This window comes from Amphiprion ocellaris, chromosome 15, assembly GCF_022539595.1.
Source record: "Amphiprion ocellaris isolate individual 3 ecotype Okinawa chromosome 15, ASM2253959v1, whole genome shotgun sequence".
Classification (NCBI taxonomy): Eukaryota; Metazoa; Chordata; class Actinopteri; family Pomacentridae; genus Amphiprion; species Amphiprion ocellaris.
In genome coordinates this window covers 25,779,745-25,792,403 of record NC_072780.1, presented here as the reverse complement: position 1 = coordinate 25,792,403, position 12,659 = coordinate 25,779,745, and the positions used below count along the sequence as shown (strand labels likewise).

The window sequence follows — 12,659 nt, the reverse complement described above, 5'->3', positions numbered from 1 at the left end:
AAAATCTATATAATATTAATGTGATAATAAAATCAGAAATCTAAAACACAACACCATTATAATAAAATACTGCAGCAAAAACAGCTATGCCCCCCAACAAAAATGTTACATAATAATAATGATAATTATAATAATGATGATGATGATAATAAATAGAAAATACAGAACCCAAAATAATAAGATACAAGAGCAAAAACAACAATGTTCCTGATCTTTAACTGCCCTTCTAGACAGCAAGTCCACATTAAAAGCTATATAATATTAATATCAAATACAACACCACAATGATAAACTACCTGAGCAAAAATAATACCTCTAATAAAAAGCTATCTATAGTACTGCTACTCCTGTGTATAACAATATTAAAATAAATTTTATTTCTATTGCACCACTCAAAACTTAAAAGAGCAACAATAAAACATTTTTCAAGACAAAATTAGTAGCTACGCTGATAAAAATGTGTCACTAACTACAATAATACTTCACATAAAACGTAAACATACACTCCTCTGGTTTTCTCAAATGAAACATAACATTTAATATTAAATCAGACTAGACCTTGAAAAGGAAAATAAAATAGATCTTAAGTTTAAATAAGGTTCTAGAGAAGGATTAAGGAAAAAAATAGTTCATATTTAAAAACTAGATGTGCAGTTATGTGGGTTTACATTCAGCTGTTTCACGGTTGCTTTTAATACATTTATTTTGAAGGCCAGCCTGTAAAGCGGAACGTCCCTTGGCGTACTGAGGTTGCTTTGTCACGCTCTGCGTCCCAGCAGAAGGCTGTTGTGCGTCATTACGTCACAAGGACGTCAGGAACGTGCGGCACTCCAACCGTGTCCTGTCAAAGTAGGCCGATACACGGTGTACTGACGGAGTTATGCAAGAAGTTGGAGCACAAACTGAACTGTGAGGACGTTTCTATTTACACATCCAGAGGAAAAGCTGCGAAATGCATTTATACAACTTCTGCATAAACATCCGACTCAAACAGGAAATATGAGAAATTACAAGCACAATGGCGTGTCAAAGTTTATTCTATTTCGTGTTATCTTGCTAATACTAAAGCATTAACATAAAGCATAAATTTAATGTGGCAGCTGGCAATAGAGAGAGTTTGACATATTTTATAAACAGGGAGTTAAATCTAGACAATTTGGAATTTTCAAGCTCAAGTATATTAATATTCAAATATATTATAAATAATTATAATTATTTTCACACATAAAACGATGTCCCCAAGAAAATTCTGAATAATAATAATGATGATGATGATGATGACGATAAAAGTGCTGTCCAAAAAGACATTAAAGTATTTTTTTTAAGTGCCACAATAAAATATTAGGAAAGCATTCTAAAATATTGTACAAATGCCAGTCTGATCATTTGGGTTTTTAGAAGTTTTCTACACTGAGGCACCAATTTAAATAAAAAAAAATTAATACAGTGAATTAAAAAATTAACTAATTATATTTTAGATGTAAACAGGCATCAAAGTAGCTGAAATTTATACTGTAACTGTACAAATCCTATACCACCGATGATTTAATATGAATGCAAAACCTTTTCAAAACAATTAATTTTTTTTCTAACTTTATTTATTACTTTTCCAGAACAAAAGCATTGGTGTCAATTAATGCATTTCTTACAAAAGTCGTAACCCCTCCAATGTCTCCTTCCCAAGCTGCCCTGGTTTTATCCCATGTGTTGGGATGGCTATTCAGGATTAAAGCATATATTTTTGAAATTACTCCTTTGCAGCGTGGATCTACATTAAAGACTGAATACAATAAGTCTTTAGGTGGTAAAGCTGGGTACCCAGGGAAGTGTCTAGAGGGAAAACTCAGAACCTGAAGGTATCTAAAGAGATGAGACTTTGGCAAATTACGGTCCTCACACAGGTATTCAAATAACACAAAGCCACCATCGCTATAGAGATCTTGGAAATAGACCAAATCACTTCTATGCCAAATTACAAATGCCTAATCTATTTGGGATGGTACAAAAAGATGATTAAACATTGTTGGAGACAAGCTGCATATATTTGTCAGATTAAAGTGTTTTCTGAATTGGCCCCAAATCCTAATCGAATTCCGGACCATCAGATTTGTGCTCAACTCACTTGCTCTGATATTTAGTGGAAAATGAGCAGTTAAAATTGAAATTGGGGAAACTGGAAGTGTGGCTCTTAGCTCCATATCAGCCCAGACCAGACCCACACCACCTGCAAACATAGTAATCCAATATGTCAATTTAGCAATATTGGCTGCCCAATAGTAAAATAAAAAATTGGGCAAACCCAGTCCCAGTCCCATCTGACTCTCTCCAGGCTTGTCTTCTTTATGCATGCAGGTTCCTATTCCATATGAACGTAGAGATGAAGCGATCCAGCTGAGCAAAATAAGATTTTGGGACAAAGATGGGAAGCATTTGGAATAAATAAAGGAATCTTGGCATTATAGTCATCTTTACTGCATTTATTCTACCTGCCAGGGAGAATGGAAATTTTGACCACCTATCCAAATCTGTCTTGGTGCAGTCTAAAATGGATCTGTAGTTACATTTAAAAAATAGCTTTGACCGAGCCTGCTACTTCTATTCCCAAATAAGTAAATTTTCTATGTTGAAAGACAGATGTTCATAATTGATCTGTCTTGCCAGATTATTTAATGGAAATAATAAGGACTTTGATAAGTTTATTTTATATCCTGACATGCTACCAAAATTCTGCAGAAGATTGAGAAGGTGGCGTATGCTCTCCATTGGGTCTGATATTAGCAAAAGCAAGTCGTCCACATAAAGCAAGGTTTTATGACTTGTTTCGCCCCTGGAAATACTCTTAATCCTATCATGTGATCTGATAGCGATTGCCAGCAGTTCAATTGCAATGTCGAACAGAAAGGGCGACAAACAGCAGCCCTGCCTCATACCTCTGTGAAGTGGGAAATATTCAGAAATCAGACCATTTGTTTTGACAGCAGCCATTGGTGTTGAATATAAGACCTTGATCCATCTACAGAAAATAGGGCCTAGTCCAAACTTTTCCAAAGCTGCAAAGAGATTTTACCATCCTTTGGCCTTGGCTGCAGGCTTCTGTGTGCCCGATCAAGGATTGGCGTGTAATCGAGGCTCAGTGTTTATTTCAGTAGTTTAGCAATGGCTTTCTCTGGTCATATATTTCCAAATCCCTCTTCCACACCAACAAGTCTGCAGTTGTCTCGCCTTTGTCGGGACTTCAAACCCTCACTCTTATCTGCTAACCAGGTTACTTGAGTAGACAGTGTATTAACTTTTGCTTCAAGCGCTGTGACCCGGTTAGCATAGCCATTAGCTCCCTCTTCGAGGTCATCAATGTGTGTTGCAAATGTTGCGTTCTCCTTCTGTACTTCTTCGACTACCTTTATAAACTCTGCACACACGTTCAAGATCTCTTTCCCTAAGTCACTCGCCAGGTTATCTATTTTCTTGTGCAATTCACCTGCAGCCACCATCACTGTTGAGTCAATTAGTTATCACCCACTGCTCCGATTGTTTTATGGCAGCCATAATTACATCGGTATCTGACCCTGGCTCCGATCGTATGGGAGGGTCCACGTCACGTGAGTCTGAGGCATCTGGGCGCAACTTCGACTTTTGAGACTTTGGCATCTCGCGCAGCTTTGAGCTTCAACTGTGACCAAAACACGGTTAATTATAAGAGCTTGATACTTTAGAGACACGTTTGCGCCAGATGGGAGGGGGAGGAAAGAAGGAATATTAAAGTTCATTCCAAGCAGAGCTCACAAAACCACATCTTTACATGTCGCTGCTCACTTGTGCCCCCTCTCAAAACAATTTAATTAAAAAATATATATTATTAATATTAAGCTAAAATATCAACTGGAAAAAAGTTAGTGATAGACAGTTTGCACCTAATTGTTGTTAACCTTTTCAGTGTTTTCTGCTGTGACTGAAACACTTCCTTTCTCAAAAACGTTCATTATGTCTTCTTGTTAGTACATTAGTTTTGAGTTCTTTTGTTCAGACATAGAATGTTTAGATAGATGTTGATTACTTTTCTTGACAGTTTCAGCGAAAGCTCTCACCTTCATCAGAAGCAAACAGGCACGAGCACGCTTCCGCAACCACTTAATCTTTAACCTCTGATGCAAGGATGAGGGTTTAATACCACCAAGCCTCAACATCAAAAACCCGATCCAGACCATAAACGTGGAAAAGATAATAATCAGAGCCAAAAAGGACCTACTCAAGGAAAGGATAAGAGGAACAGCAAACAAAATCGACAGACTGAATGCACAAATCAACGAGGGTATGGATGAGCTCATCAAACAATTCCCAACAGATGAAGACACACAAGAGAATATAAAAGAACACCTAAAACACGCACATGAACAAGAATTCACAATAACTAAAAACCAGCAGATGAAAAAACTGGATCACCTAATCCAACGAAGAGACAGGATCAAACTCACAAACCAGGAAACAAACGAAAAATGGTGCATAATTCATCACAACGCATTCTCACAGAAATAGAAAAGAAGGTGTTATCCCGGGGTTTAAACTATGCCATCACACCAAAAACCATTCCGTATGAATGTACATCCTGGCCACAGAGCTGGCATGTTATGTCAGAAAATCCCGGACCAAGGCAAGAAGGCCGAACTGCATAATGCAGTAGCAGGCATACTCAAGACAGCAAAACTCCCACAAAGCAACATCACTAAAGAAGAAAGAACAGCCATAGACTCGTTAAAAAAGGATAAAACCATCACCATTCTACCTGCAGACAAAGGAAGAGCAACAGTGGTCATGGACACCAAGAAATACATATCACAAATGGAAACCATTGTTAGCTGACACAAACACATATGAAATATTAAAGAAAAATCCCACAGAACAAAAGAAGAAAATACTGAAAGACCTGCTAAAACCACTACCGGAGACCAAGAAAATAACACAGGAAGCATACGATTATCTCGTACCCACAGCAAGCATCATCCCCCGAATATACGGTACGCCAAAAATCCACAAAAAAGACTCCCCTCTACGACCTATAGTAGGAAGCATAGGCTCAGTAACATACAATCTATCCAAAGCACTGGCAGAAATAATCAAACCCCTTATTGGCCTCACAGAACACCACTGCAAGAATTCAAAAGAACTGGCCAAAGAACTCAGCAACTTGACAATAGCAACAGACGAGATTCTCATTTCTCATGACGTAGTATCCCTACTCACCAAAACCCCAGTAGACGTCACCTGCACATAGTCCGGGAAAGTCTACATAAGGACAAAACACTCCACAAACATACAAACCTCACAGTACATGACATTTACAACCTATTACAGTTCATTGCCAAGTCCACTTATTTCCAATTCAATAACATCCTCTACAGCCAAAAAGAGGGATTTGCCATGGGAGACCCTCTCTCTGCCATAATGAGCAGTTTTTTTTATGGAGGACCTGGAGCAAAGAGCCATAACCACAGCAGCACCACCTCTCAAACCCACCCTCTGGAAATGATACGTGGACAACATATTGGAAAAAATTAAAACTGGACATACACAACCCCTCACCAACCACCTCAACACCATGGACACCACAGGGAACAATAAATTTACACACGAGGAGGAGCAAAACAGAACACTGGCTTTTCTGGACATGAACATCCACCACAAGGATGACGGCAGCGTAAAAATCACAGTTTACAGAAAACCCACCCACACAGACCAATATCTTCTCTGGAGTTCAGAGCATCCAACAATACATAAACTCTCAGTAGTCAGAACATTATATGAACGGACCACCTTCATCAAGGAAGAAGAGGACAGATGACAGGAGGAGAAACACATTCAACAAGCTCTCACATGCTGCCACTACCCCAGGTGGGCCATCAGTAAAGGAATACAACAAGTAAAAAACAAACAGAAAGCAAAGAAACAACAAAAAACAAAACAGGCACGAGACACACACAAGAACAATAAAACCATAGTTACATTACCATATATCCAGGGAATAACAGAACCCATCCAATGAACCATGAAAAAACATAACATAGGCACCACCATAAAACCACACAAAAACTTCCACAACTACTAGTGCACCCCAAAGACAATATCGAGCAGGAAAAAAGTGCAATGTTATTTACGAGATACCATGCAACTCTTGTAATAACACAGACATTGGTGAGACAGGGAGAACATTTTACACAAGGAAAAAAGAACATCAGAAGGAATGCGAAAAGGAAACAGCAACACGACTCAAGATCTCAGAAAGAAAAGGCACTACAGGAAAATCTCAAATCTGCAATATCAGACCACTGCTAAAGAAATAATCATGTTATGGACTAGGACGGGGAAAAAATCATCGGAACGGAAGAAAACAACTGAAACGCTGGATTAAGGAGGCTATGGAGATCAGGAGGCGGGCGAAGAGGGCCATGAACAGGGACGAGGAGGGCTTCATGCTCTCCCACACCTGGGACACCATACTCCAGAGGAAATAGGATGGCAGGGGATGCGGCATGCCTGGTGGGGTGGTCGGGTCTGTTGGGCTCACCACGACATGCCATTACAGTGTGGGCTTGGTTGGCCCAGGGGAATCTGGTGACTCTACTGGGCGTGCCACAAATGCTGGCTGTCAAAATCTGCCGGCTGACACGTCACACGTTGTCAGTGAGACACTTCTGAGGAAGGCGAGAGCTTTCACCGAAACTGTCAAGAAGGTAATCAACATCTATCTAATCATTCTATGTCTGAACAAAAGAACTCAAAACTAATGAAACACTTCCTGTTGTTTGGTTACAGATGGGAACATGCAGCAGCTTCATTGTAGCTTTTTGATTAGTTTTCACTTCAGTAAAGATAAAAACAAACATCCAGCACTGAAAATGAACATCAGGTGACACATCTGCTGCGCTTCAGGAAATACGCACACAATGACTTCAGTCTATCCTCACCAATCACACTTTTATTAAAACTCACAACATGATAACATTAATAAATTAACACTCTGCAAAGTCATAAATATTAAAACTTTAAATTAAAATGTAATATCTGCTATTATTCTATATATTACTCTCTTATAAACATATCACATAAATAAATACTCTATAATAAATACCATGTCATGGAATGAATACTGAGGTATTTTTGATTGGTGGTATGTTTTCGTGGACAAAATGTCAAGGCAAGAGGAGTAAAGAGCTGCGTATTTGAATACTCTGAGGTTTTATTAAAATAGACCTGATGTAGATCAAGAGAAGCTGTCGATTTCTGTCTTCATTTCCTGCAAAACAAAAAAGAAAAAACTCAAACTATAAAGCACGTGAACGCTGATGAATGTGATTCTGTGACATGAAAGGGAGGAACAGCACATCGGTTTTGTGGATCGTACCTTTATGAGCGCCGTCTTGTTGTAGTTGTTTCTGTGTCTGTAGATGCACTGAGCCAGCAGAGCGTAAAGCTTCTCCAGCGGCTCCACCTCAGCGCCTTCGGTTTTGGCCACAGCTCTGTTCAGGAGATCCTGTAAAACACAAACACGGACTTGACTGTAGAGCTGCAACAAGTAATCGATTACCAGATTGAGTCAGAAACGTTTAAATTCTCTGATTGCAGCTTCTTACATGTTTTTTTAAATTATTTTTTGGGGGCCTTTTTGGCTTTATTTGACAGGTTAGTGAAGAGGCAGACAGGAAAGCAGGGAGAAGAATGAGGGGTAGACGTGCAGCAAAGGGCCGTGAACGAGAATCAAACCCAGGCCGCTGCATCGGGGACTATCCCCTGTTTATGGGTCGCCCACTCAACCTGTTGCGCTATCAGGGTGCCCGCAGCTTCTTAAATGTTAATAATTTCTGGTTTCTTCCCTCCTCTGTAGACATATGTTTTGGTTGTGGGTTGAGTTATTGATGGGCATTTTTCACCATTTTGTAACATTTTATAGGCCAAACATCCATCCATCCATTATCAATACAACACTTAATCCTCATTAGGGTCGCAGGGGGCTAGAGTCCATCCCAGCTGACTTAGGGCGAGGGCAGGGGACACCCTGGACAGGTCGCCAGTCTATCACAGGTGACCTGAGACAAACAATCACACTTGCATTCACACCTACGGACAGTTCAGAGTTACCAATTAATCTCAGCATATTTTTGGACAGTGGGAAGACGCTGGAGAATCCAGAGAAAACCCACACATGCACAGAGAGAACATTCAAACTCCATGCAGAAAGATCCCTGGAAGGTGGGGACATGACCTGGGATCTTCTAGCTGCAAGGCGAAAGTGCTAACCACCAAGTCACCATGTAGCCCGAGACCAAACAACAAATCGAATAATCCAGAAAATGCACATTAACTGTCAATATAAAGTTGAATTAATACAGTCCTGCTCTATCACCAGAGTAGGACTGTATTAATTCTGGTTTCACACCTCTGAATCATTTCCTGCTGCCCCTCCATCACATATTTTTAGGTTCTTGTTTAAAACACTCAACAACAAGTGTCATCTATGAACTATAAATCAGTAATGTTGGGGAGGGAAGGCTGCAGCAGCTTCCTGATGGTTTCCTGTCTGTAAGCAGCTCTGCAACAGTCACTGCTGCAGCGCATCAACCTGCTGCTGAAGACTCACAGTCTGCAGTTATTATATGGCACCAAACAGAACAAGACAGCAGTCATGTAGTGAAGCTTTGCAAATGAGCTTCTGTGATAAATGCTGTGTTGTGTGGTATCAGTTCATGCCCTGTACGTGTCCCTGTACAAATTAATTATGTGTTGAACAAAAAAAATCGTTAATGCTGAAAATCACCAAAATGAAAAACCTGTTGTGAAGCAGTTTTATTTAAATATTTATGTGATCTAAACTTTTTATATCACCAACAGAGTGAAGTGTCTGTACTGTGTGTAGAAATGTTTTTTTTTTTTTTTTTTTAAGTTAAAAAAGCATTATGAAATAAATCATCAAAGTGCTTGCATGTATATTAACGCCTCGTGGAAACATTGGGTGCTTTGCATGATGCTAACTGATGCCTCCTCCCTCCTCCTATGACCTGGATATTGTTTCTCCTCCACCATCAAGGAGAATTTTTTTAATCAGTTAAATGTATCTTGAGTAGAGAGGAAGCAGGTATGTCCTACGCAGAAGTCTTTTATCAAGTGGTGAAACAGCTCGACATTCATGACTTTGATCCGACAGGAGATGCAGCTGTGCAACACCTTATAAGTAACTGGTAACACTGATGCTATGGAAGAAATAATTTTTCTTATTTTGGCAGCTTTTTGTCATCCGTCCTCTCTGTCCTTGTTGGGTGGAGAGCTGCCTCAATGCACGATCCAAATCTCTGAAAAGCTTTGTTTCAGTTTCCTTTTCTGCACGGCTGTTTGTGGCTGTTTCTTCTGGCAAAGGAAATGGTAACACACAGCAGAAGAGAGGGAGAATGCAGACTGAGATAATCAGACATTTGCAGACTTTTACCTGCAGCTGACATCCGGTGAATCAGACGACCCCTCATACGAAGCTCCAGAAGGTAACAACTGCTGTAGAAAACCGTCCACTCGCATACACAGTTGTTGTTCATCGACTCACCTTCAGTTTGCTGCGGTCGACGACCAGCGACGGCGTCTTGTCGACCTCCACAGATCTGTCTCTGCTGAACAGCTGCACCTGGTCCAGGGCGGCTTTGGTGGCTCTCGTCTCACAATTTCTCTGCCTCCCTGAAGACGAACACACGAAGGCAGCTGTGATTTATTCTGAAGTTTATCACTTTTAAAAGAGCTTTGGTGCAAAAGTTGGTGAGCTTTTCACCAAGACTGGTTAAGCAGGGGGATGGGCAGAGCTACTGCAGGAGGGCTGAGGGTGGAGTTAGTTGCAGTCTAATTTAAGAGATTTTTTTTCACTCAACATGAAATACAATTTAGTATCTGGTTATGTTATTATTATAGTGACCAAAATATGAAAGCATGATAGTAAACCACCAGAGACAATAAGGCTGTTGGTACCTCACAGCATAACATCATAATAATTCCCAGTTTCTTAATGAAGAAAATCAATGCATCTGGATGTGTATAAACAAAATAAAATGGATGAACTACATCGCTTAATCCTCATTAAGCTCCCTGCGTGGCTGGAGTCTATCCCAGCTGTCTTAGGGAGGGGACACCCTGGACAGGTCGCCAATCTATCACAGGGCTACACATAGATCAAACAATCACACTCGCATTCACACCTACGGACAGTTTAGAATCACCAATTAACCTCAGCATATTTTTGGACTGTGGGAGGAAGCCGGAGTACCCGGAGAAAACCCACACATGGACAGAGAGAACATGCAAACTCCATGCAGAAAGATCCCGGGAAGACTGGGATGCAAACCAGGGATCTTCTAGCTGCAAGGCAAAGGTGCTAACCACCACACCACATACAGTCCTGGTTATGAACTATTTAACCAATTAAAAATAATGAGTTGACTGAAGTAATTTCACTCTCTGAACCCTAAAACTCATCTGTCATTGTTTTAAATCACTAAAAATACACCATTTTTCAGCCAGAATGAATTGTTGGATTTTCAGCTTTCTGATGTGCCTTTAAGTAGTCATCTGTAATTTGCTGACCGACAGTCATGTGACTTTTCGGCTGGACTGGGCTAAACTGCAGGCAGTGTTTGCACAAAGCTGATAGGAGACAAGTATGGAAACACACTGAAAATGTAAATAGTAAAATACAGTATGTAGAGTGACCATTTTTCCATTTTTTAAACATCTGTGGACACTTGGAAAAAGTTGCACATGTTGATTTCAGGTTTTTGAGTTTTTCTAAAATGTATTGTCAAGTAATTAACTTTTTAAAATGATTATAACACTGTAACTATGTAATACTGGAGTAGCAGCGGTCCTACTTTCAGAAGATAGTTCTTAGCACTCTCTACTTCTAGTCATGGCTGCGCAGTTTCAATAGAAGTGCAGGACTTTATACTGGAGTGAAAAATTAGCCCAAAGTGAATAAAAATGTGACAGGAGCAAAAGATACCCACGAAGGAGATGCTAGCTGTTCAGAGGGTTGAGGTTGAAAGTTCTAAGAATATCACATCATTCATGTCAAAACTGCCACTGTAGGTCCTTAAACATCCCAGGCGCCTCCACTAACAGTATGCAGTAAAATAATAACCAAGATACCAGTATTTCATACATGCAGGGATATGCGCAAGCAGATTTCATGTAAACTTCATATAAGCCAGATTAATCATCATGTAAATGTGCTCCTACTTGGAAGTAAAACCATCATTTCATAGCCTGCACCAAAAAGTCTTGTGTGAACGAAGCATACATTTTTGTGAGGGTTCAAATTTGATAAGAAGTCAGCGACTTCAGGTCTCAGTTTAGCTTCGAGTCAGTGTTGCCCAAAGCCCAGAACTGTGCAGAACCTCCGAGTGTGAGGCTTGTTGAAGCTTGTTCAGCAGTAGCAGCGGTCCTACTTTCACTAGATGTAGACTTTCTGCAGCTTTGCAGCTCATTCTTTCACTGAAGAGCAGTTAGTAAGGCAAGACACTCGCACGCTCCTAATCTTAAAAAAAAAAAAACAAAACATTAAAACATACAGACCTAATTTGTTCAAATTATTCCTGTTCAGTCTCGTATTTGAGCTCTGGGTTCGATGCCTGAGGTTCAGCCTTCTTGTTGCGACTCTGTGAAGAGGTTTGTGATGGTACCCGTTCATGAGGATTCCATTTTGGGCTCCTGCGACGCCGTTTAAGCCGTGATCATAGCCGTTCAGGTGGCCCGGCTCGCCGTCGCTGCTGTCTGACATGCTGGATGAGCTTGGACCAACAGAACTGATCTCCCCTCTTCTCTCCTCTCTGCTTGATTCAGAGCTGGCTTTGCTGGACATGGTGGAGGAGGAACTCGAGGTTGGGGTGGGGGTCTTCTTCTTCTTTGATTTCTGAATGACACCAGTACTCCATTTGGACTTTCGGGGCGGTTTGTAACGTTTTTTCTTATGAGCTAGAGACAGATCACAGAGGAGGGTTGGGAGTGAAGGAGGAGAGGTCATTAAACAGCAGAAACAGGATGAGAGCAGCTGAATCTCCTCCTTTCCTCTTGACTTTTCCATTTCATCTGCCGTCTGCTTCTCTTATCTCTTTTCTGCTCTCATGCTGAAGCTTCCATCTCCTCCTCATCTCTGCATCTCTGACTCATGTTTAAATGAGGAGCTTCCTGCGCCTGCAGCTTTACCTTCCTCGACTTTCACTTTTGTTTTATGAATGCTGGCATATTTAGGAAATTATCTTTCTGTGGCAACACAGCAGCCAAATGAACCCCTAAGAGTTTGTTTAAAAACATCGCTGTGGATATGTTTATTATGATATATATTTTATATCTAAAAAGACCAGAAGTAAATCTGTAAAATTTAGTTCAGTATTATTATGCTATTATATTCTAATCTTCACTAGTTTAAAAGCAGCATTTTACTGTAGGACCAAAAATAAATCTGATGCTCTAACATGGTAAATTCTTGTGTTTTTTCAAGAACTGAGGATTCACAGAATATTAACTGTATCTACTGTACATTATTAATTAGCGGATCATTCAATTAAAAATGCATCATTTTAACAATTAATAGCTCCAGCTTCAAAATTGTTTGATTTTTTATTTATTTTTTTGTCTTG

At 40.0% G+C, this 12,659-nt stretch overlaps 1 protein-coding gene across 2 annotated transcripts in view; it reads right to left on the bottom strand.

Annotated features, from left to right (window-relative positions):
• Nucleotides 1-6,950: 6,950 nt before the first annotated feature.
• LOC111580940 (ATPase family AAA domain-containing protein 2-like) overlaps nucleotides 6,951-12,659 on the bottom strand; it is a 29,689-nt gene continuing 23,980 nt past the window's right edge. The window contains exons 26-29 of one of the 2 annotated variants that reach the window (XM_023288891.3): nucleotides 11,596-11,994; nucleotides 9,584-9,711; nucleotides 7,397-7,525; nucleotides 6,951-7,288 (exon numbers count right to left, since the gene is read on the bottom strand). In XM_023288891.3, the coding sequence (XP_023144659.2) occupies nucleotides 7,256-7,288; nucleotides 7,397-7,525; nucleotides 9,584-9,711; nucleotides 11,596-11,994 (689 nt within the window). In that variant the 3' untranslated portion in view covers nucleotides 6,951-7,255. The remainder of the gene's footprint in view (nucleotides 7,289-7,396; nucleotides 7,526-9,583; nucleotides 9,712-11,595; nucleotides 11,995-12,659) is intronic. The other variant, XM_023288893.3, reaches the window with a different exon arrangement.